Here is a 21,487-nt window from a genome sequence, read left to right as displayed (position 1 = left end):
ATTCATTTGATAAATATTGATAGAGAAGATGATATATACAAAGTATACTCTTCTAGAAGCTGGTGCTAAAGCAGTTACTCAGGTTTCTGCCTATAAGAAATTTAATTCAGGACTTGGGGTATAGCTCAATGGTAGAATACATGCTTAGGATGGGACTTGGGTTCCATCCCCAGCACTCCCCACAAAAAGTAGTTTAATTCTAGTGTAAAAGTTCTTCAGAGCCTAAATATTTCCAACTTGGGGTTATAAATAGAAACAAGAGAGAATCAGTGACTTAAAGAATTAAATCCCCTATTTCATATAGGAGAGCTGAGCTGTACCACATAAGCACTTTAAAGCTCACCTATCTTCATTATTCTGATTCACATATAACTTACATCTGTGTGGGCAAATTGTATAATACAAAAGTTACCACACAAGTTAATGGTAAGAGGATTCAAAATATACCCAGGTGAAAAAAAATCTGCAACCAGTAGAGGTGTTATTAATATCAGTAGATAACTACTTAGGAAAGTAAAATGGCAGAAGACAGATATGGCTACTTGAGCTAATAATTTAAAGACTTTCTAAATAACTACTTGCTAAACATAAATAATCTGGATGAGCAAGCCATGCTGCAAGGAGTCAATAAATCAAGTGAAATCCTTGACCTCTAGATTAGATGGTCTAGGTAAATAGTGAGGGCCCTTCCTGCAGACACACGAAGGTCCACAGACAGAGAAATCAGTGAGGCCAATGGTGACTGCCCAGTCAAGTCAGATAAGACTGATATAATGTCAGCTTGCCCTCCATGTGAACTCCACCCAAAGGGAAAAGACACCACATATAGAGGGAGAAGGATTCAGATTATTGGATCTCAGACTTCATTAACTGATTCCCCACTGTCCCTTCACCCTCTGTCCAAAGAAGCAGAGTAAGGGAGGTGGACTCACACTAACAAGGCCAAGTGACCGATAGAGACTAGAGGCCAGCTCAAGAAGCCAGCTCAAGGGTTGGAGAACACAGCTTCACCAATGTGGCAAAATGCTGATGATGGGTGAATCTAAGGAAAGGGTGTGTGAGTTTCACTACACTACTCTTGTAACTTTTCTTTTTTTGACAATTTGCAAGAAAAAAACTTAAATAAAATGTACAGCTTCAAAAGGTTGAGATAAAGGGGGAATGAAAATGAAGTCATATTCAAAAATAGATTCTGATCCTTAGGATCTCAAACTATCAATATGTACTAACAACCTTGGATATTGTTGGATTTTTTTTTTTTTAAGTTTTAAAAAAGGACCTGAGAAAGTCTCTGTGGCACTTCTGGTGCCTGTTTTCCTAGGCCAGAGCCAAGGCGTGGGAGACGGCATGTGACCTCTGCAGGCTGAGGTGACTGTTGTCTCCAAAGCCAGCCTGGACTTCTCAGAGAATGCCACAGACACCCTCATCTGAGGACACTGACAGTACCAAACGATTAAACAAGGGTAGTTTTTCTAATGCCAGCGGCTGGCAAAAAACCATCAATGTGGAAGTGGAAAAATTCACTGCCAACGGATGAAATTCATTCAAATGACAACGTATTCCATCCCTTACCATTCCAGGAAAGTAGGGAGTGGAGTTTTTTAATGGGAAAGGAAATCTGTTGCTCTATATGCACCATAATTCACTCCATGACTTAGTCAGGAAGGAAGGGAAATCTATTTGAGTTCAGTGCCTGCCTGACTAGTCCCTGTTTACCTCCCCATTCCACTGGGGCCCCACCATGACCCCATCCAACCCTCTGTCAAAACCAAAGAACTGAAATGTCTCCCCTCTGTGCTCTGCAAGGACTCACAGAGGTACTACATTCTACCTGAAGGCCTCAGCCTGACTTCCAGGGAAGGGATTTACCAATGTCACTCAGCAGGGTGAGGATGGCTCCTTCTCGCAGGCCACAGCAGTTCTCGAATTGGTTCAGGTACTGCCAAGAAGTTGAGAAGCAGCTTCAGTGTGAGTGGTCACAAATTACCAATCAGCCCCACAGTAGCATACCAGTGTCAAAGCCAGGCCCTTGGCTTTGGGGACCTGCTTTTGAGGGAGGCTGAGCAGCAAAGTTGGCAGAATGGTCCAAGGAGGAGCTGGAGGAGGCAACACCCCCAGAGGCTCTCGTGCATACACAGCACTGGCCCTGATGAGGGTGGGGTGGGGTGTCTGAGTCATTCTAAGATGAGGAACTTTTGGTCTCACCTGTTGCTGTAGTCCTGAGGGAAGCAGGCCAGAATTTAAACTCAGCTCAGCTGGCCAGGCTGGGAAGGCATTCACTGAAAACCACCCTCTGACCACTTCCCTGACATTGCCTTGCCACATGGTGATGACAGCAAGAAATAGTTAATGTGCACTTACTACATGAGCTCACTAAGGCTTTACCTGCATTATCTCATTGAATCCTCACAGCTTCTGCTTAGGTAAGCACTACTAGAGTTTCCATTTCAGAGATGAGGACACTGAGACTAAAGGATTCCAATATCCATCAGTTCAGGCAGCTATCAGAGGGCAGGGCTAGAAGGCGCAGGCAAGCCACCTGGTGCTTGAGCCTGAGCACTTACCCTTTGCCCAACTGGCCACTTGACTTATCAAGGGGCTCCATGTGTGCTGGAAGTTGGTCTCAAAACAATGGAGAAAGTAACCTCCCAACTAGGGAGTATGGTCACTAATTAATATTAATATTCCTGAATATTCCAAGGACTATTTACCTATATGGCATACAGTCTTCACTCTTCTGGTTTTTTTGTTGTTGTTGTTGTTGTTGTTGTTGTTTGTTTGCTTTGTTTTTTGAGGCAGAATTTTGCTATGTTGCCCAGGCTGGTCTGGAACTCCTGAGCTCAGTAATCCTCCTGCCTCAGCCTCTAAATTAGCTGGGACTACAGGTGTGCATCACTATGCCTGGCTGACTTAACTTGTTAAATCAATTCTGACTTTGGCATGGCTGGCCAAGTTTGTTTGTGTCCATGAATGTAGATTTTGAACTTTTTAGAGGAGGGAAAGACAGGCTCTTATTTGGAGAACAAAAGAAATAACAGATGACAAGAACTCTAAGCAACAGGGCCCTCCCCACAGTGCCACACTCCAGGTAACAGCAAGAACTGAGGCCTCTGCCTCCCCAGAGATCATCCTGCAACCCAGGGGAGTCATATTGGAATTTTCATCATCTTCTTCCTTCATTGGCTCTTTGTTGCCTAGAAGACCAGTGAAAAATACCCTGCTCCACTTCAAGAGTCCTTGGTAATCTGGCCATAGTCACCTACTGCCCACACCTGTCCGCTAGGAATTCTCTATTCAATTATAACAACAAGGTTTTATCTCCACACAGCTGCAGTTAGTAACTGGATGATTGTCAAAAGGTTAGAAAAACAGGGTGGAAAAATCAAAGCACTGTCACATCCCCATTTCTCACTGGCCACTCCTGGACCATGCCAGTGACTGTATTCATATCCTGCCAGACAGTTCACCATTCCCAGGGCATGCCCACCTCCCATGGCTGGAGAAAGTTCCTCACATAGATCAACCCTCATGGAAACTTTCCTTTAAAAAAAATAAGGCAGAAATGCCCAGAAGAATGAGAATAGCACATGATGTGAGTCTGGGAAACTTCCATGTATAGACAGAACACATGAATGTGCATCCCTTCCTCTGATCCCCACAAATCATGGACTTTCTAGAGTGAAGAGTTGAGAAGAACTATACTAAGAACAGATCCAAGCTTTTATTTTTCCTAAGTGGCACTTCTCAGTTTCACAGATGAGGAGGAGCTTGTGGTTGGGTTCATAGCAGTGTGACCCCAGCTCAGCTCTTGCACTCCTGAGGCCTGAGATGACCTGACCTCTCTGGTCTATAATATCCATCTATACCACAGAAATCCTACTTGTGCACAAACATCATAAGGCTGTTGAAAACCATAAACAGGTACCATGTTAAAGCAGGTGGTGTAGTGCTGTTCTAGAGAACAGCTGGGGGTAGCCCGTAGAACCGTCCCTGAGATGAGGAAGAGGTGCCAACATCCACCTTCGGGTGTAGGTTCTGGGACGGAGAAGGAAGAAGGCAAAGCCCAGCAGGTGAGTCAGCAGTAGGTCTGGAACCACAACCAAGTGCCCCAATGACTAAGCCAGTACCCTTCCTGATATGCTCTGTGACTCTGTGCAGTGATGTCATATCTGTGGAGAAGAGTCCTCCTCATAAGATTGGCAGCAACACTGACCCTAAAGGACTGAAGTGGCCCTAACATGCAAGGGAAGAAAAGTTTGTGTTGGAACTCATCCAGTCTCTCCCCATGCTCCAGACCTGATGATGAGTCTTCCTAGTTCCTTTAATAATCACAGTGAAGAATGTACAGAAGGCCCTTCCCTGACTTTCTCATAAGGGCTTCTGATTCAGTCTCTTGATTCACACACATACATACATATAACACCAGCCAAAGTGGGCACGGAGAGGGGATTTGAGAAGGACCGAAAGTTCAATGAAATCATCATGGCTCCTTGAGCTTCCTGGTAATGACTTTGGTCAGAGGTCCCCCTTTCTCTGCCTTGATGAGCTCTGTACCTCACTACCCTCAAAGCCTCACCTTTCGGAGATCTCCTCCTTGGCAGTATTCCATGGCCAGCAGGGGCAAGTCATTGGGTGCCAAGTTCTGCATCCCCTCAGGGACATCACGGGCAGCCACCACATTGGGGTGATTCAGTCTAAGAAGGAGGAGAAAACAATGAGGGCAGAACCTGAGCTTCAGCTCAAATCCATTTCCCCTCTCCATGTATCAACCTTCCAACCAAGACCTGGAGTAACCAAGGGTCCTCAGAAACAAATAGAGGAAGACAAGGACCCAGGAACAAGCAACTTACCTCAGTCACTAGGTCAATTAGCATCCACCCAGCTCTACTTCCAGCACCCTGAACTCAAGCACCCTGTGAGTACATCATGTGTCACTTAATTTTCTTTACAGGGCCCCATTTCTAGTCCTTACTGTATTACAAAACTGCTTCTAAAAGCAGAAAACAGAAGGACTTCAAGCTCATTCAAGAGGATGACATGTGCCTGCATGTGAGCACACAATCAAGGTGGACACCTGCTCCTTTTCCTTTATTTGAAAGGTTGGCAGAGGGAGCACCTGTTTGCTGTCTTCCAGGCTGACAGTACTACCTCCATGCTTTCCTACCTCAGGGGACAGCATCCACCTGGCAAGTGACAGACCCTGGCTCCACAATGGAGGAATAAATATCAGCAGTAGGCTCACAACAGTAGAGAGTCTCATGCCACCTTAGAATTGGAAATACAGGGGAAAGAAATTTTTGCTAACAAAGGAAAATTCACCATGAAAGCTATTTATTTATTGAGATGGGGTCTTGCTGTGTTGCCCAGGCTGGTTGTGAATTTGTAGGCTCAAGTGATTCTACCACTTCAGCCTCCCAAACAGCTAGGACCACAGGTATGCTTTCATAACCATATAAAGTTATTTAATGTAACAAATAAAACTGGCCACAAGGCCCAAACTAGTCTTTATATGTTACTTCTCTAGAAGTCTCTAGAAGAGGAGAGTCATTTATTTGGACAGCCTGCAGGTGTCCCAACAGAGGGAGATATGACTCTCTTTTCAAGATGCAGCAGGCATGGCCATTGCTGCAGATTTCATTTCAGCATCCCATGGCCATGGTAGCAGCTCCCACAGCTCAAGATGCCCAGACCCTCACCTTCTCATGATCTGGATTTCCAGGCACCAGCGGTCTCTGTTCCGTGGGCTGAGCTCCTGCCGGCACTGCTTGATCGCGATCTGCTCACCTGTTTCCTATAGGAAGAGCAGAGTGGGGATAGAAGAATGAACTACCAAATGTGGTTACCTCTTGGGGCTCAGAGACCACACAGTTATCCCTGAGAGTGCTCAGGGTATCCTCTCAATCTGGCTGCTCTCCTCACCACTCCCACTTCTCAGCCTGCCCTTCTCCCACATCACTTCTACATGTAGAATCTACAAACCCTTTAAGACCTTGCTCCATTCCCAACTCCTCTATGGTATCTCTGCTGACCATTCCTGCCCAGATAAACTTCTATTTCTCTCTCCAAACTCTGTTTGGAGACTGCTTCTATAATAGGTTGAACCAGGTGATACTGTTAATATATGACAACTCTGACCTACAAAAATGGCACTCTCATACTGGTTCAACCCAATACTTCATGCCATATTTGGTGTTATCATTGTTTCATGTAAGAGTTTTGTCTATTCAGAGAGAATACAAGCAGAGTATAAGAGATGGGATACAGGCCAGCCCAAATTCCAACTGTCTTTACCACCTATGTGACCTGGGGGTCACTACTTGCTATGACTCAATATCTTCCTTTATAAAATGGAAATAATGATACCCACCTTCCAGGGCTGTCATGAAGATGAGCAGTGTCCTGTCCCTGGGAGATGTTTGAAGACCCTACTAAGAGGACAACTTATCACAATGTAGGTACTCCTTCATTTAAAAATCTCTGAAGTTTGACTCCAACTTGCTTACCCTGACACTCTCCAATGGTTCAGGCTTCCAAAATTGCAGCTAAATTATAACACCTGTCCTGGTCTGTGCTTTCCACGTCTGTGCTCTTGATCACACAGTACAGGCAATGCTAGCCCCTGACCGAGAAGACCTTGTCTTCCTCTGAATTCTTATAACAGGTAATTCCTTCGCTGCATACATCTATTAATGAGCTATTTTATATAGGGAAATGGGGCTCTTTCTCTTTTCTTTGTTAAATTATAGGCTTATCTATCTCTATGGGCTTTAGCCTCTATACTAGTAACTAGCACAATGTCCTCTACTGTGGTTTCTTAAGTGGAAGAGAGGGCAATCAATATATTTTGTGTGTGTGGGACTAATCAACTGAATGGTTGGTTCCTAAGGATTAGGAATTAATCCTAAGGATTAACTCATCTCTCATCACTGGTGTACCAAAAAGCCAAGCGGGGCACATATGAGTAAGGGCTCTGAGACTGCAGAGCTGGCAGCAGCTGTGGCCTCCACCAGGGGGCCTCCAGGATGGTTAAGGGACAGCAGTGTCTCCAGCTGCAACTCCAGTGGCAGCAGACTGGAAGCTAATCCAACTACCAGTGAACAACTGACCTGTGTCAGTGTCCTGTGCATTCTGTGCATCTGCAGCAAAAACCTCCCTCAAAAACCTCACTCTCAGCACACACCTAGAGGGGAGCAATGGCCTTGCAGGATGGTGGAATAAATGTGACAATAAGGAAATATTTCAAAACTATACCCAAATTCTACAAATTTTGTGCTTTATAATACACTCTATTTATGTAAAGCTTTATTTCCATGTAAAAAGGGCAAAGAATTGCAAACTATAAAGATCTTCAAAATCAATTACATCTATATAGATAATACTGTTGGCCCCGTTTGTAGGATATCCTGGAGGTCTTGTCAGACCATTTTCCTAAGTTTCTCATTTTATGAAAATGCATACTAAGGAATCCTAAATGTTCTAAGTGTAACATTCATATGGCACTGAAGGGGACTTAAAGACATGCACGGGATTGTGGCAAGTCTCCCAGTGTGCATGCTGCTATCCTGAATTGCATCACAGCCTCACATTTACCAGACTGGCCAAGATCCTCGGCAGGACTAAGAAGCCAAATAATAAGAAAAGGAACCACGCAAATCTCCAAACACAATCAGAAGTTGTCTAATAAAGATCACTAAATCACCAATCAATAAGCCAATTCTAAAACTGGCATTCAAGAACTCAAAGCTTCAGAACAAGGTGGAAGCATCATTTGACCATTACAGCTCCACTGCCAAAGAACAGATATTTACAACACCTCTAGCACTCTTTCAGAAGCTGCTTTTAATAAAGCCCAAAATTGCTTTGCTCAAGCTCTCTGAGCAGTTATATGTCTTTCTATTTTGATTTTTGTTTTTTCAGTACTGGGAATTGAACCCAGGGCCTCACAAAAAATAGGCAAGTAAGTGCTCTACCACTTAGCTACATCTCCCACACCTACTCTAATTTTTAAACAGTTCTACTGAGATATAATTAATTCAATATGTCAGTTTACAAATTGGAAAATTGTGGTCTTTTGCTAAACACAAACATTGTATCTAACACACAGACATCACCTGCACAATCCTAAAGCCAAGAAAAGATTTTTTAAATTTTTGAATTAAAATTTATTTTATTGGTTCTTTTTAGTTATACATGACAGTAGAATCCATTTGGACATAATTATAAAAGCACAAAATGTATCTTGTTCTAATTCAGTTCCCAGTACCTCTTCCTCCCCTCACTCCCTGCTCCCTTCCCTCTATTGATCTTTCTGCCATTTATCCATAGTTGTTTTTTTTTTTTTTTTTTTTTAGTTAATTTATTGGCGACATACATGATGGTGAGTTTCACTGGTTATGTATTCATATAGGAACATAGGAAAATTGTGTCAGATTCATTCCACTCCTGTTTCCAACCCCCCTCCCTTCCCTTCATTCCCCTTTGTCTAATCCAAAGTACCTCTATTCCGAGAATAGATTTTTATAACGATGGTTGATATTAAAGACTGAGGATTAGATTCTGCCCTTCAATCTCCAAACTCAAACTAAAAAGAGTGAACTAACAAGTCTTGGAATAACAGCAGAGTTGAAAAATAACTTTCTACTTATGGATAGCTCAGTTTAGCCCTACAGTTGTAGGGGAAATCCTAACTTCCTAGGCCTAGGAATGTCTGCAATAGATACATAAACTTTTCCTAACACAGTGGCCCTCATTGGTTCTAGGTAATACTCTAAAACATTCCCATTTTTCTGATTAATGATTCATTCAAAACAGAAACCCAAACAGGATGATTTTGTTACTAAAAATATACCTGCTCTAGAAAGCAAAATCCAATTACATGGTACAGAAACAGACTATGAATACTGGTTTTGAAACCCTGGAGAGTTTATTGTTTCTTAGCAGGGAAACTCAGATAGTAGTCAATGACTTACTGTATTTTGCTTGAACCCATGGAGTCTTAGTTCAGTTCTATGAAGTCCAGACTTGCCCTAAACGATCTCAGTATCAAACTCTCTAGTAAGTGGATTCCTCATGTGGGACAAAATTTAAAATTGGCTGTATTCTGAATAAATAAAAGGGCCAAAAGTATTATATGTGGTTGATTTTTAAGTCCCTCACAGTTTGCAATTCTTTGTCTTTAATGCATGAAAATATAAAAGTTGACTAATTGGAATAAAAAACAAATAAAAAATAAAAATTGTATATAAATGTGCAATATAAAGTTCAAAAAAGGTAAGGGTGAAGGGAGACACATCCACAGACCTGATGGCCACCAAAAGGTGCTTCAGCAGAAGTGAGCCAGAAGGTCAGTTTTACATAGGAAACAAAAGGGGCTAGCCCAGCTTCCCTAAGCTAGCCCCTTAATGACTCAGGGGCACAGGAAACCAGAGCTCCATTTAGACCCTTAGCCCAGAAAAGCCATTGCTTGTTTTCATGGCAACCATGAAACCAGGCCACAGTGACAATTAGTAATAATCTCTTCATTCCTTCTCAGACCCTGACTCTCAAGATGAATGTTTTAGAAAGAAGGTGCAAATCTGGGCCCAGAGAGATTATGTGGACAGGACCAAGGCTGGGGAGTCAAAAGGTCCAGAGTCCGGCTGCAGCTTCATCTCTAACTTAACAGATGAGGGAAACATTCTTTCCTCAGCGTTGATCAGAGACTGTGATCCTTCAATTGTACTTAAAGCAGAGCAGACACACCTAATGGACACAATGGACTCCAATCTTACCCACAGGAGCCAGAAACATGGGCTCAGGAGACAAATGTGTAACTCCTTCCTCCTTCACCAGGCAAATGTGTGGCTGAGCCTATTACTTAAGTATCTGGTTACTTATTCATAAGTGATTCTACCTTTTATTCATGACTGTACCCCTTCCAGTGCTGCCAATTAAATGGAACTGTAGCATCTGATCCGTAGTAAGCTTTGGATTAACTATAGCACTATCAGTTCCTTTCTCTGGTCCAATGTAAATGTTGCTCTACTCACTTGAAAGGTCTTCTCTTTTCCTGTCAGGCTATCTACCTCCTTTCAAGATCTTGCTGAAGCTCCATTTCCTCGAAGAAGTCATCCCTTGCCTCTGAGCATTCAAAAGACACAAGTGGATAGAGCATCTAGCACAGCTGGCACATGCCATTTGATAAATGGTAGTCATTATTATTTCCACAATATTTTGTGCTTGTATTTAGACTTACTCAATATATTCCCAAGTACCAATTTTATTACCTCAATTATAAGAACATCAAGGACAGGGTCATCTATTTTTGCTCCTATATCCCTGATGTAGCTTAGACCCGCCCAGTAAATTCATAGTGAACTCACTAACCAAATCAGTCTTCAGGACTTTAAATCACACAAACAAGCAGAAGTGAGCTGTATTATCCAGTGTAGGATAGTGCTATTTCACAGGAAGGATAATTAATATTATCGCCTTCTAATAGCCAGTGCATTACTTCCATCCTCACAAGCATCCCATAGGACCCCAGGGAGTATTCCCAGCCTCTTTTACATCAAAGTATACACAGAATATATTTCAAGGCTTCCGGGATGTTTTCAGATTCTCCCAGAGGGCAGTCGCCCCATATCCTGCTGACTGTGTTGGGGATCCAAAGCTGAGGGAATCAGTATCTCAGAAACCTCATAATGCATACGGGAACTTGTGACCCAAAGCCAAGACTGTGACACTTCGGGGTCAGGATTTGAAGCAATATCTATATGATTATAAGCCATTTTTTTTTCCTTGAATGTCTTTTCCCAAAAGGTACAGCAGGTTGAAGTTACTAGAGTTACCGCATTTTCTTTTTCCTTTGAATGCTAAATAGGTCTTACTGGAACTATTGGGCTATCTAAACTACACTGCTAAATGGTTTATGATGAGCATTGGACTGAAGATTTAAGAGCAGACTGACAGCAAGGAACATCAAGGCCCACACTTTGTAGGAAAATCAGTGAAACTGGGAGACCAGGGGTGGGATATTTATTATCCTTCCTCATTGGGATATACTGTTGAATGTCCCTTTTCTGAAACACTTGGGACCAGAATGTTTCAGATTTTTATTTTTTTTCTGATTTCGAAATATCTGCATATATATAATGAGATATACTGGGGATGGGATGCAAATCCACTTGTTTCACATGCACTTCTTCCACATAGCCTCAAGGTAACTTTATACAGTATTTTAAGGGCAGCTGCATTTTATTTATTTATTTTTATGTGGTGCTGAGGATCAAACCTAGGGCCTCCCACACATTAGGCGAGTGATCCACTGCTGAGCCACAACCTCAGTGCATTCAGCTGCATTTTGACTGTGACCTGTTGCAAGACCAGGTATGGAATATTCCACTTGTGGTGTCATATGGGTGCTCAGAATGTTTTAGACCTTGGAGCATTTTGGATTAAGAATACTCAATCTTAATTGCTCAATCTTAACTCTTTTGGGAGCTCTTGGTTTAACCAGAAAGATTTACATATTTTGTCCTTCAAAGAGTGTTTCCCCTAATGCTTTAAAATGGTTTGAATTGAGTGTGAAGAATAAAGGAGTACTAGGAATGAAATACTGGGAAGGTCCCAGGGTGTCTCTATTCATGGGCTCTACCTGGAGAAACCATAGTGGTGAAAGTCTGGTATTTGAACAGCTGTATACCTTCCAGCTCCTTTACTTACTAGCCTAGCCTATTTGGGTACATTACTTAACCACACTGTATTTTAGTTTACTCAGCTATAAAAATGACAATAGACAGTAGTACTTCCTGTGAGAGTTATTGTGAAGACTAGAGATAAAGCAGGTGAGATAAGGCTGGGAGTGTGCGTCAATGGTAGAGCACTCGATTGGCATGCATGAGGCCCTGTGTTCCATCTCCAGTACCACCAAAAAAAAAAAAAAAAAAAAAAAAAGCATGTATGATACCTACCCTAATGCTAGCATATGATGGATTCTCAATAAACAGTGGGCCTGATTAACAGGCATCATTTCTCTGACTATGAGTACCAATTCATAAACCACAAGAGTATTGGAAAATGAACATCGTTAAGCATTATACTTGACTGGAGTTAAATAACCAATACTAATGCTTCAGCTACCCTGTTTAAGAGGCTTTGAATAGAAGCATATCCTACAGAGAGCAGATCCTCACATTCTGATCTTAGATAGTGATTGAAGGCCTCCCCTGAGCACCCTGAAGCCCCTCAGGGCTTCCCAAACTGAGGAATTACCCACAAGGATGACAGAAAGCTTTCTGGGCTGAGCAGGTTCATCAGTGAGCATCACTAAAAGTCTGTTAACATTTGGCTCCTCCCTCTCTCTCAACCCCTTCCACTGTCCCACCACCAAGTTTGGTTCATTTTACCCCTAAAATAGCAGTTAAATGTACCCACTTACCATCATCTCCACCACTATCAGTCAGTCCAACCTCTCACTTGGGCTACTCCAAAGACTTCCTAACTGGTCTCTCCACCTTATTACAGTGGTGCCAATGGTGTCCCAGGATCAGCTAATTGTTCAATATTCTTAGTTTAGTAAAACTTGGTTATTCAACTGTTGGTGGCTTGAAATTAGTCATGCTAGGAGTAAGTAACCCCATGGAAATGGTTGTTAACACTAAAAACCAGAATATTTATTTTTCTTCTTTGTTGTTGCTATTGTTTGTTTTGTTGTTCTGATGACTGACAAAATTTCCCAGCACACTACTGACTGCCTGGATCCCATCCAATGTGCCCTTACAGTCAGAATAAGCCTCCAATACCATGGTCCTTCTCTCCCACTTTGGATCAAAAGTAAACCTTCTCGGCTTAAATTTCCTATGAATCTCTGCAGGGTCTGACTCTCACCTTCTACCTTTAGCTGCCTACCTGCTGCACACCTTGCTCTCCAAGTTCCTCTTCCAGTCCCACTGGTCTTGTAGTCCCACCCACTTGAAGCACCATTTCCTTGGGGATGCCCACCTCTGACCTCCTGACTGATCCTACCTATGTATAAGGTATCAGTGCATGAGGGGTCTTCAGACTCACTTATAACAATCAGGAATACACATTTATAATTAGTTGATTAACGGCTCTTTTTCTTCTCTTAAAAAGTCTGTTTTAACCACCATTTAAGCCATAACACATATTCAATAAATACTTAAAGATGAACTGAGTGAATGATTTTGTGCACCTAATACATATATAAGATCTTCACTATGCTGAAATCTAAAGAAATCCAGAACTGACCCATCTTGACATGGCACTCCTACACACAGACAAAAAGTCAGTCTATGAGAGGCATGCCAAATGAGTGGAGATAAGGAATTCAATGGAAGAATGAATTCCCAAGGAATGAAGCAGCCTGTGAAAAAGGGTTGATGGAGGTGGCCTACAGTTGCTCCTGGAGGAATAGGCAGAATTTATGTAAAGGAGGAAAGGGAGGCTTGTCCCAGAGACAGGGCTCACAGATTAACCTGTTGGAAGCCAAGGTGCTAGAAGGCAAGGTACACAGGCTGTGGAGGAACCTCAAACAACAAGAATAGGAGTCAGCATCTGTGGTTTTTTTTTTTTTTTTTTTGGAGGCGGTACCAGGGATTGAACTCAGGGGCATTCAACTACTGAGCCACATCCCCAGCCCCATTTTGTATTTTATTTAGAGACAGGGTCTCACTGAGTTGCTTAGTGTCTTGCTGTTGCTGAGGCTGGCTTTGAACTTGCAATCCTTCTATCTCAGCCTCCTGGGACACTGGGATTACAAGTGTGCACCACAGCACCTGACTAGACTTTTTTTTTTTCTTTTAAAGAAAGAAAGAAAGAAAGAAGGCTTTTGAAAAGGGTAAGTACTGGGAAGCAGTAATACTAGAGAATAATACGCACTCGTGCGTATTCTCTCTCTCTCTCTCTCTCTCTCTCTCTCAGGTCCATATCTATAAAGCCAAAAATAAATTCCATCTGGCAAAAGCTTTTCAAGTCCAGAGAGCAGACAGAGGTCATACTGGGCTAGAGATAAGAGACTCAGGGCACATTATGACAGAACTTTTTTTGAAGGAAACCAGGATATCTCCAGTTAAGCTGACTCTAGAAGCACTAGGCTGTGTAAAAAAAGTAACACAGTCAAGGTTTATGTGACTGCAGAATGATCTGGCTCTTTTGTTTTAATGCTAGCTCCTGGCTATACTGACCAGGACAAATATGAGGTAGTTGTATATCTTTCTTTCTTTTTCTTTTTTTTTGGTACTAGGGATTGAACCCAGAGGCCCTCTACCACCGAGCCACCGCCACCCCCAAAACTCTTTTTATTTTCAGACTAGGCATGAAACTTAGGTCTAAGTTGAAAAGGTTGGCCTTAAGCTGCTGATCCTTCTGCCTCAGTCTCTCTGGTCACTGGGATTACAAGTGTGTGCCACCATGCCAGACTTGAGACAGTTATATTTCTAAGGGCCCCTTATCCATAGAGTTTGCTGAAATCCTAGTTTCCAAGTTGGATGTGTGAATATTATCACCTGTGGAATAGTACTCTCCTCTCTAGCTCTGACACCCACATTCCTTGGGGGTCCTTCCACTGGCTCAAAGTTGACAGGACTCAGGGCATGGCCTGGAATGCTTTCCAACTAATGATACAGGAGAGTGACCATCTGTAATGACCTTCTGACATAGCTGGCTAGCAAACTTGATGACCCTCTCACTCACTGCAGCCAGGATCCTGGGAAGTGGTTGGTAGTTTCCTATCCCCTATTGTCACAAAAGATCCTCAATAGCCATTAACTAAAAAACAGTCCTTCAAGGATTTCAGTGGGTCTGATTTTGGGGTCAGGAACTTAATTTCAGTTATTTGGTGAATGAGGATTCCCTAGAGAAATGGTCTCCAAATTGGATATATGTTCTCCAAGTTTTACCCAAGACTGAAATCTAAAAAATGAAAAATAAAATTGAGCTTCTGCACACAGCACTCTTCTCAGATAATTTATTGTGCTATGTCTGACACTGGAGATAACCACAGGAAAGTACACAAGTAGGTGTTCCATGAGCAGGAGGGTGGACAAGGGCAGGTTACAGCCCCACTTGGGCAGAATTATTTATTTTATTATGCAATTTTGGTAAAATAACTCTCATACAGTGAACAAGCAGCTTAAAGAGAGTCCTACAGAAAATTTCAGTGCATGTAACATCTGCACAAACACAAATGTGGGAGAACTGACAGTTCTAATGTTAGAAGGACTAAACATAATGAGGATCTTATATTCAAAAAGATATAAGCTCAAATAACTAAAAATTATCTGAAATATGGACTTTCATCCATTACCCTCAGTAATATGCCATCCTCGTGTTCAAGCAGGTCTGTGTATTTTGTGCTATAAATTATACTGGAGAGACATCACAATTAGCAAATATTTAAAATATTTTAATTTTTAAAATATTAAAAATTTCATTATTCTCATCCTTTCAATTTGTCCATCTTATAACATTTATCAGCATGTTATGTATTAGTGCCTGATATTTGAATATTCTCAGAGACATATAATGTAAAATACGTAAACGGGGTTAAGCGCTTAATTTTTTTGTACTATTTAAGTAGTACAGTTAACAGAGGTTTGAGAGTCAGCTTAGCAGCCCCCTCCCATGGCCCCTTTCTCAGTCTCCCATATGACCACACCAAAGGGGAGGTCTTCTGTCCACTCAGAACAGTGAGAACAGAAGCAAAAAAAAAAAAAAAAAAAAATGAAAGGGGGCCATCTTCCCACTCTCCTCCCCTTCCTCTGCTCAGGCTGCAGAAAGCCCCTACCTGATTGTGCCATCGGATGACGTTTCCAAATCCCCCTGTACCAAGTCGTTCTTTCATTTCCCAGGCCCCACATGTCTGGGTTGGCAAGGAAGGTGACCAGCTCATATTGACGCCCTGCTAATTCTGTAAACAATTTGGGGTGGAGGACAAAAGTTAAGGTTAAGGTTCAGGTGAAAAAAGTGAGCTCAAGGAGATGGAGAAAGTAATGAGATACTACTGCTTTCCATGTGAGAGAAGAAAAAAACTGAATCCGTTTGTAAGTAAGCCAGTTCGTGTGGTTTGTTTGGGGTGGCCAACTTTGGGCTTTCTCACCTCCCCCCACCTTGTCTTCGAGGAAGCCAGCAGGGAAGAGTCACTCCCTGAGAGGGAGATGCTGCCCCACACGCTACGACCTAGAAAGGGGATCCCCCACCTGACTCCTGCGAGGGGCGCCCAGACTTGCCTGCCTTCTGCCCAAGGGAGCAGAGACAGAACCTATTTCTGAGCTTCCCCACGGTCACATGTGTCTTTACAAGTCAATGAATCACGGCTGTCTCCCAAACCACCCACCTGGGGCTGGGGCCATCCTGGCCAGGGCAGAGAGACACGCTCCCGCGCCCGGAAAACCCCGGTGTTTAAACTCCACAGAAATGTCTTCAAAGCCTGAAGTGAGGGGAAAGGAAAACGGGACGGGGGAAAGCCCGCCCCGGGCAGAGGGGACACCAGGTTGTAGGTGGCACCTGGAGCCCCCGGCCCGCCCAAGGGACTCACCTGTCGGCGGGGACGCGGGACAGGGGACAGGCTCCCGGGGGCGGGGGAGACAGGGGCTGGGGTGGCAAAGCTGGGGGCTCTGACACCCCCCTGAAGACATTAAAATGTTGGAATCTTAAACCAGCGACTTCCTCAAACACTTCCTGCTCTGACGTCACGATCACGTGGGCCCTGGCCGGCTCTTAAAGGAACCGCGCGGGGCTGCGGGGCAAGCCGCCACAGTGCCCGCGAGCCAAGCAGCACGAGCCTACCCAGCCTCAAGATCCCTGCCCAGGTGACTCCCAGGGCTCAGGGAGAGGGTTTGAAGGTGGCTTCCAGACAGCTCTGGAGGAAATCGGGCAGACTGCTCACTAAGATGAAAGAATGGCCCTAAAATGAACTAATATGCCCGTGTTCTTAGACGAGTGACTTCTACCTGCAGCGGTTTCTGCGACAGGGGCTTGGGGATTTCCTTACCTGGCACTCCTAGGGTGAACTTGACACCGCTTCCTAGACTTTTAACTAGGTGGAATTTCCCGCGCCCCCGCCCCCCGCTAGGATTGATGTAGGGACTGTTTACAAGAATTGCCCGCCTGTCCTCCCACAGCGCTCCCCTTGTTTGGCAGCTACTTGGCTGGATGTCAAGAATGATAAATAAGAGCGGTACTCCTCAAAGTGACACCCCCTCAAAGAGTCCCAGACAAAGAGAATCGAGTAGTGTTAAACTAACTTGGATTTTCATCTCCAGTAAAGCGGGGGAAATTATGGGAAACTCTCAAGCTTTGAGATTCATGTTCATCACCTACCTACTTAAAATTGTAACAAGGTCTTCTACCATTGAGTTTCTCAGTTCTATGGCATTGTATTAGCAGACAAAGGCAGTGTGTGTGTTGGCACATTTTACTTAAGCAGGAAAAACCATATAAAAAGAAACCTGATGATAATACTTGACATTTTCAGAGTGCTTACCTTGTGCCAGGCACTATCCTAAACTCTGTACTTAGATTTCCTTAATCTGCAAGTCAACCCTACAAATAGAAAATATAATATTAATATTATTATCCCCATTTTGCCATTGAGAAAACTGATGAACAGGAAAAAGTCTTTATCCCAAAGTCACAGAGCTACTAATTGAAACTGAATCTCAAACCCAAGGAGCTTGCATGTTCTGGGTGCATGTTCTTTAATATTTGGTTGAAAGTAGCATGCTAAAAAATTCAGAAGGCAGAAAACTGAAATTTGAATCTACATAATGCTATGGATGACCTCTGATGTTAGGGCAAGTTACTTAGCCACTCCTACATTCTTAAAATAAAATACAGGCATTATTAGGCTGAGTTACATGAAATTGCCTTTTCTTTAAAAAGAGATCAAGACATCAGTAACAAAGATCAGCAATTTCATCTGGTTCAGCCTAACAGCAGCAATACTAAAGGGCACATAAATTGTAAAAAGAGGCACCAGGAGAGTTGTGAGGAAGAAATGAGGTAATAGTAAAAGCAACACTTGATACAGGGGACTCTCCTGACTGAACAGAACCCAGTGCTTGAAGTTAATTCATAGGAACATTTCTTTCTTTCTTTTTTTTTTTTTAAGAGAGAGTGAGAGAGGAGAGAGAGAGAGAGAGAATTTTTAATATTTATTTTTTAGTTCTCGGCAGACACAACATCTTTGTTGGTATGTGGTGCTGAGGATCGAACCCAGGCCGCACGCATGCCAGGCTAGCGCGCTACTGCTTGAGCCACATCCCCAGCCCAGGAACATTTCTTAACTCAAAAATATGAGTTGACGGTGCCTAGGGCTGTGCTAGGCTCTTGGACTGCTCTTTTGTTTATTTTTTTGTTTTCTTCTTTTGTGGTATCTCATACAGGCTAAGCATGTGCTATATCACTAAGCTATAGTATTTCTTGATTACCCTATAGTCACATTTGAATTACATACTCAACCTCAAAGTAAGAAGAAATAGGAGTTAATAGACATAAAGCACTTTGCAAGTCTAGTGCATAGCATTTGTTTAATAAATAACTTTTAGAAATAAAACATATTAACTTAGCACCTATGTGTGCTGCATACTATGTAGTCTTTTTCCTGTATGATGTCATAAATGGTTTCTCTTTAGTCCTATCATCTCTGAAAATTGGTGTCCCTAAGAAACTTATCAGGACATTTACTAATATGCCAAAGGTTTACTCTACATCACTGAAATTAAAGAGTTTTCATTTTGTTCAGCTCAAAATAGCTTTGTTTTCAGCTGTACATAAATCGTTCTGATAAAGTCATATATTAATAGGTTTGGGTGTTTTTTTTTTTTTTTAATAAATGATGTGCCAGGAAGGGGCCTCTGGAACTTATCATGTTCCAAGATATTTATCATGTTAAGCCCTATTTTCCCTCCAGATAAGACCATGTCCAGATCACTGCCTGCATCTTGTCTCTATCTTGCTCTGGTGATGTGAGCAGACTGTTGACAGATATTTTTCAGATGCAGCAGAAAAATGTTTGTTTTTCATCATGCTTTGAGTCTGAGTGTGCTATTTAGCTGTGACTAAAGAGTTATCATGAAACACTGAACAGCATGGGACAGCTGTAGGCATCGTTGACCCCCAGGGGACCCCAGCAGTATAATTTGCATCAGAGGCATTCAGAATCTTCCTGGAGTTACTAGACCCACAGACAGCCATCCATTGTGGGGAGATGAGGACCAGGCCATATAAAATTTGTGCTAATTCATTGTGCTACAGAGATAGTACATCATTAGAAATAGGGATAAAGTTTATGAGTATTGTTGATTGTAAAATGAAATCTTGTTCCCTGAGGAAGTCAAAGATAACTATCCTCTTAGTTTTTTTTTTTTTTTTTTTTTTTATGTTATCAGTTGGTTAAGCTCTGCTCACTCACCTAATAGCAACCAGGCGAAGCAGCACTGAGCTCCTTTGAGTGAGGAAGATTGTTTTCAGCACCATCTGGGGGCTAAATTGTAGTAGAAGAAGCCAGTCTCAAAGATAGGGAAAAAAACAGACCCCTCAGGATGGATTTCCCCAGCCTCCAGAGTCAGCTCTGCTTTAGTGATTTTAGCGATTCTTTTATTATCCTTCCAAGTTGGTTTAATCCTGGACCTGCAGAGAGAGGATTCTGCAAGTCAGGTCTTGCTCCGTCAACAATACTCCTCTGCCAGGAAAGTTGGAAAAACATGTTTAGTTAGAGGACATGAAGAAATCTGCCTTTCTTTGCAGGGAGTTAGCCGGAGGAGGTGGACTGATGGAGACTGATAGTGACAATGAACCTTGTCTCAGATATTTCTAGGCTCAGTGTAGAACTGCAGAAAAGGAAGGAATGAAGAGGCAGCCAACTTGGACTTGAGTAATGGTGAAAACTTTAAGAGGAGCAGAACCAAACAGACCATCCTGTCTCAAACTTTGGATGAAATACTGAAAGCCAAGGATTTGGGGCCTTGAGTCACCCTCTCAGAAGGAATGAAAGTTTGGGGGTGGAAATCACTTTGTAAGCTCTCTTTACTTTTATATACATGGTTTTATTCCAGTAAATTCCAGTTAAAGAGGAAGAAGTCACTAAAGGGCAACTTACCATTCCTTGACCTTGGTTGTAGGTATATTTCTTTGCTCATCTCAGTTCTGAGTGTTTCCTTTTGCTCTATGAGAGCAAAGATTTTGTTCACTGTAGTATCCCTAGTTCCTGGTACATATAGGTGCTCAATAAAAAATTGATTGAATTGAATGAATGAGGGAATTGGCAATGAAAAGACAAGTGATTCTATACTCTTACATTTGGTTATACATAATGTCTGGAATTTGAGAGATGTGGATTCTTATCCAGGCTCTGACTTTTCTTGGATTTATAAACTTAAGCAGTTTACTTAACCTCACTAAACCTCAGTTTTCTATAAAATGGAGGCTAATAAAACCTATTCTTCATGGTTATATGATAATGTATTAAAAAGTACAGAGTCACTTACTTATTACACCCCTTTGAATAGTAGTTATAAATGCTATTGTTATTTGTAAATTATTATTATTTGCAGTGTTGGGGGCAGGGGGGATTAAACCCAGAACCTTGCACACAAAGTACACTACCACTGAGCTATATGTCCAGCCTTTTTTTTTAATGCTATAACTTAGAAATGAGCTGAGATCTCTATCCTTTGTAATTCAAATAAAATATACTGAATGATTCATTCCTTCCCTTTGAAGTACAAGATCTCCTGTCTTTTACCCTTCCCCTCCAGGAGCTTGGTTTCAAAAGAGGTATATGATGGCAATGAGGCAGGTGATATGTTTCTTACTTGCTTCCCACTCTGACTTCCTCTTTTTGCTAAATTCTTAACTGCCCTTTCTAAACAGATCCTCCTCCCCACCACAACTTGTTATCTTATCACCACACTCTATTCTAATCTTTCATAAGATTAGAATTTTAATAGTATTTGTTTCTTGTTTATTGCCTGCTTCACCCAATATTGTCAGCTCCCTGTGTCCATTCTATGTCTGATTGTTCAAGCTAATATGCAAGCATTACCTCATGCTGGCCATACACAATAATGACAGCAGCAAACATTTATTGGTCAAAAAAATAGGTGCTTACTCTGATTTGGATAAGTGTCCCCCTAAGGCCCATGTGTTGAAGACTTGGTTCTTAGCCTATGGAGCTTAGAAGGTGGTGGAACTAGTAAGTGAGGTCATCAGGGCCATTCCCTTGAAGGGCATATTGGAACCCACCTTTCCTTTTTCTTTTTTTGCTTCCTGGCCACCATGAGGTGAGTGGCTTTAGTCTACCACAGGCTCTCTGCCATGATGTTCTGGCTCATCAAACACCCAAAGCAAAAGGGCCATACAACCATGTCCTGAAAACACTAACCAAAATAAATCATTTCCATTATAATAATTGTTTATCTCAGATACCCTGTCACAGTGATGCAAAGATGACTAGTATTGTTCACTATAATTATTTATTAGAAATTTG

At 42.3% G+C, this 21,487-nt stretch overlaps 1 protein-coding gene across 1 annotated transcript in view; it reads right to left on the bottom strand.

Annotated features, from left to right (window-relative positions):
* Positions 1 to 16,684, bottom strand: part of IKBKB (inhibitor of nuclear factor kappa B kinase subunit beta) — a 49,231-nt gene extending 32,547 nt beyond the window's left edge. Inside the window, exons 1-5 of the mRNA XM_081269254.1 lie at positions 16,535 to 16,684; positions 15,785 to 15,907; positions 5,697 to 5,791; positions 4,577 to 4,694; positions 1,870 to 1,939 (exon numbers count right to left, since the gene is read on the bottom strand). Of these exons, the coding sequence (XP_081125380.1) occupies positions 1,870 to 1,939; positions 4,577 to 4,694; positions 5,697 to 5,791; positions 15,785 to 15,889 (388 nt within the window). The 5' untranslated portion in view covers positions 15,890 to 15,907; positions 16,535 to 16,684. The remainder of the gene's footprint in view (positions 1 to 1,869; positions 1,940 to 4,576; positions 4,695 to 5,696; positions 5,792 to 15,784; positions 15,908 to 16,534) is intronic.
* Positions 16,685 to 21,487: the final 4,803 nt, after the last annotated feature.

Source organism: Spermophilus citellus, assembly GCF_964194105.1.
Source record: "Spermophilus citellus genome assembly, chromosome: 16".
Classification (NCBI taxonomy): Eukaryota; Metazoa; Chordata; class Mammalia; order Rodentia; family Sciuridae; genus Spermophilus; species Spermophilus citellus.
The sequence above is the reverse complement of the archived record's forward strand: the minus strand, read 5'-3'. Positions and strand labels throughout refer to the sequence as shown.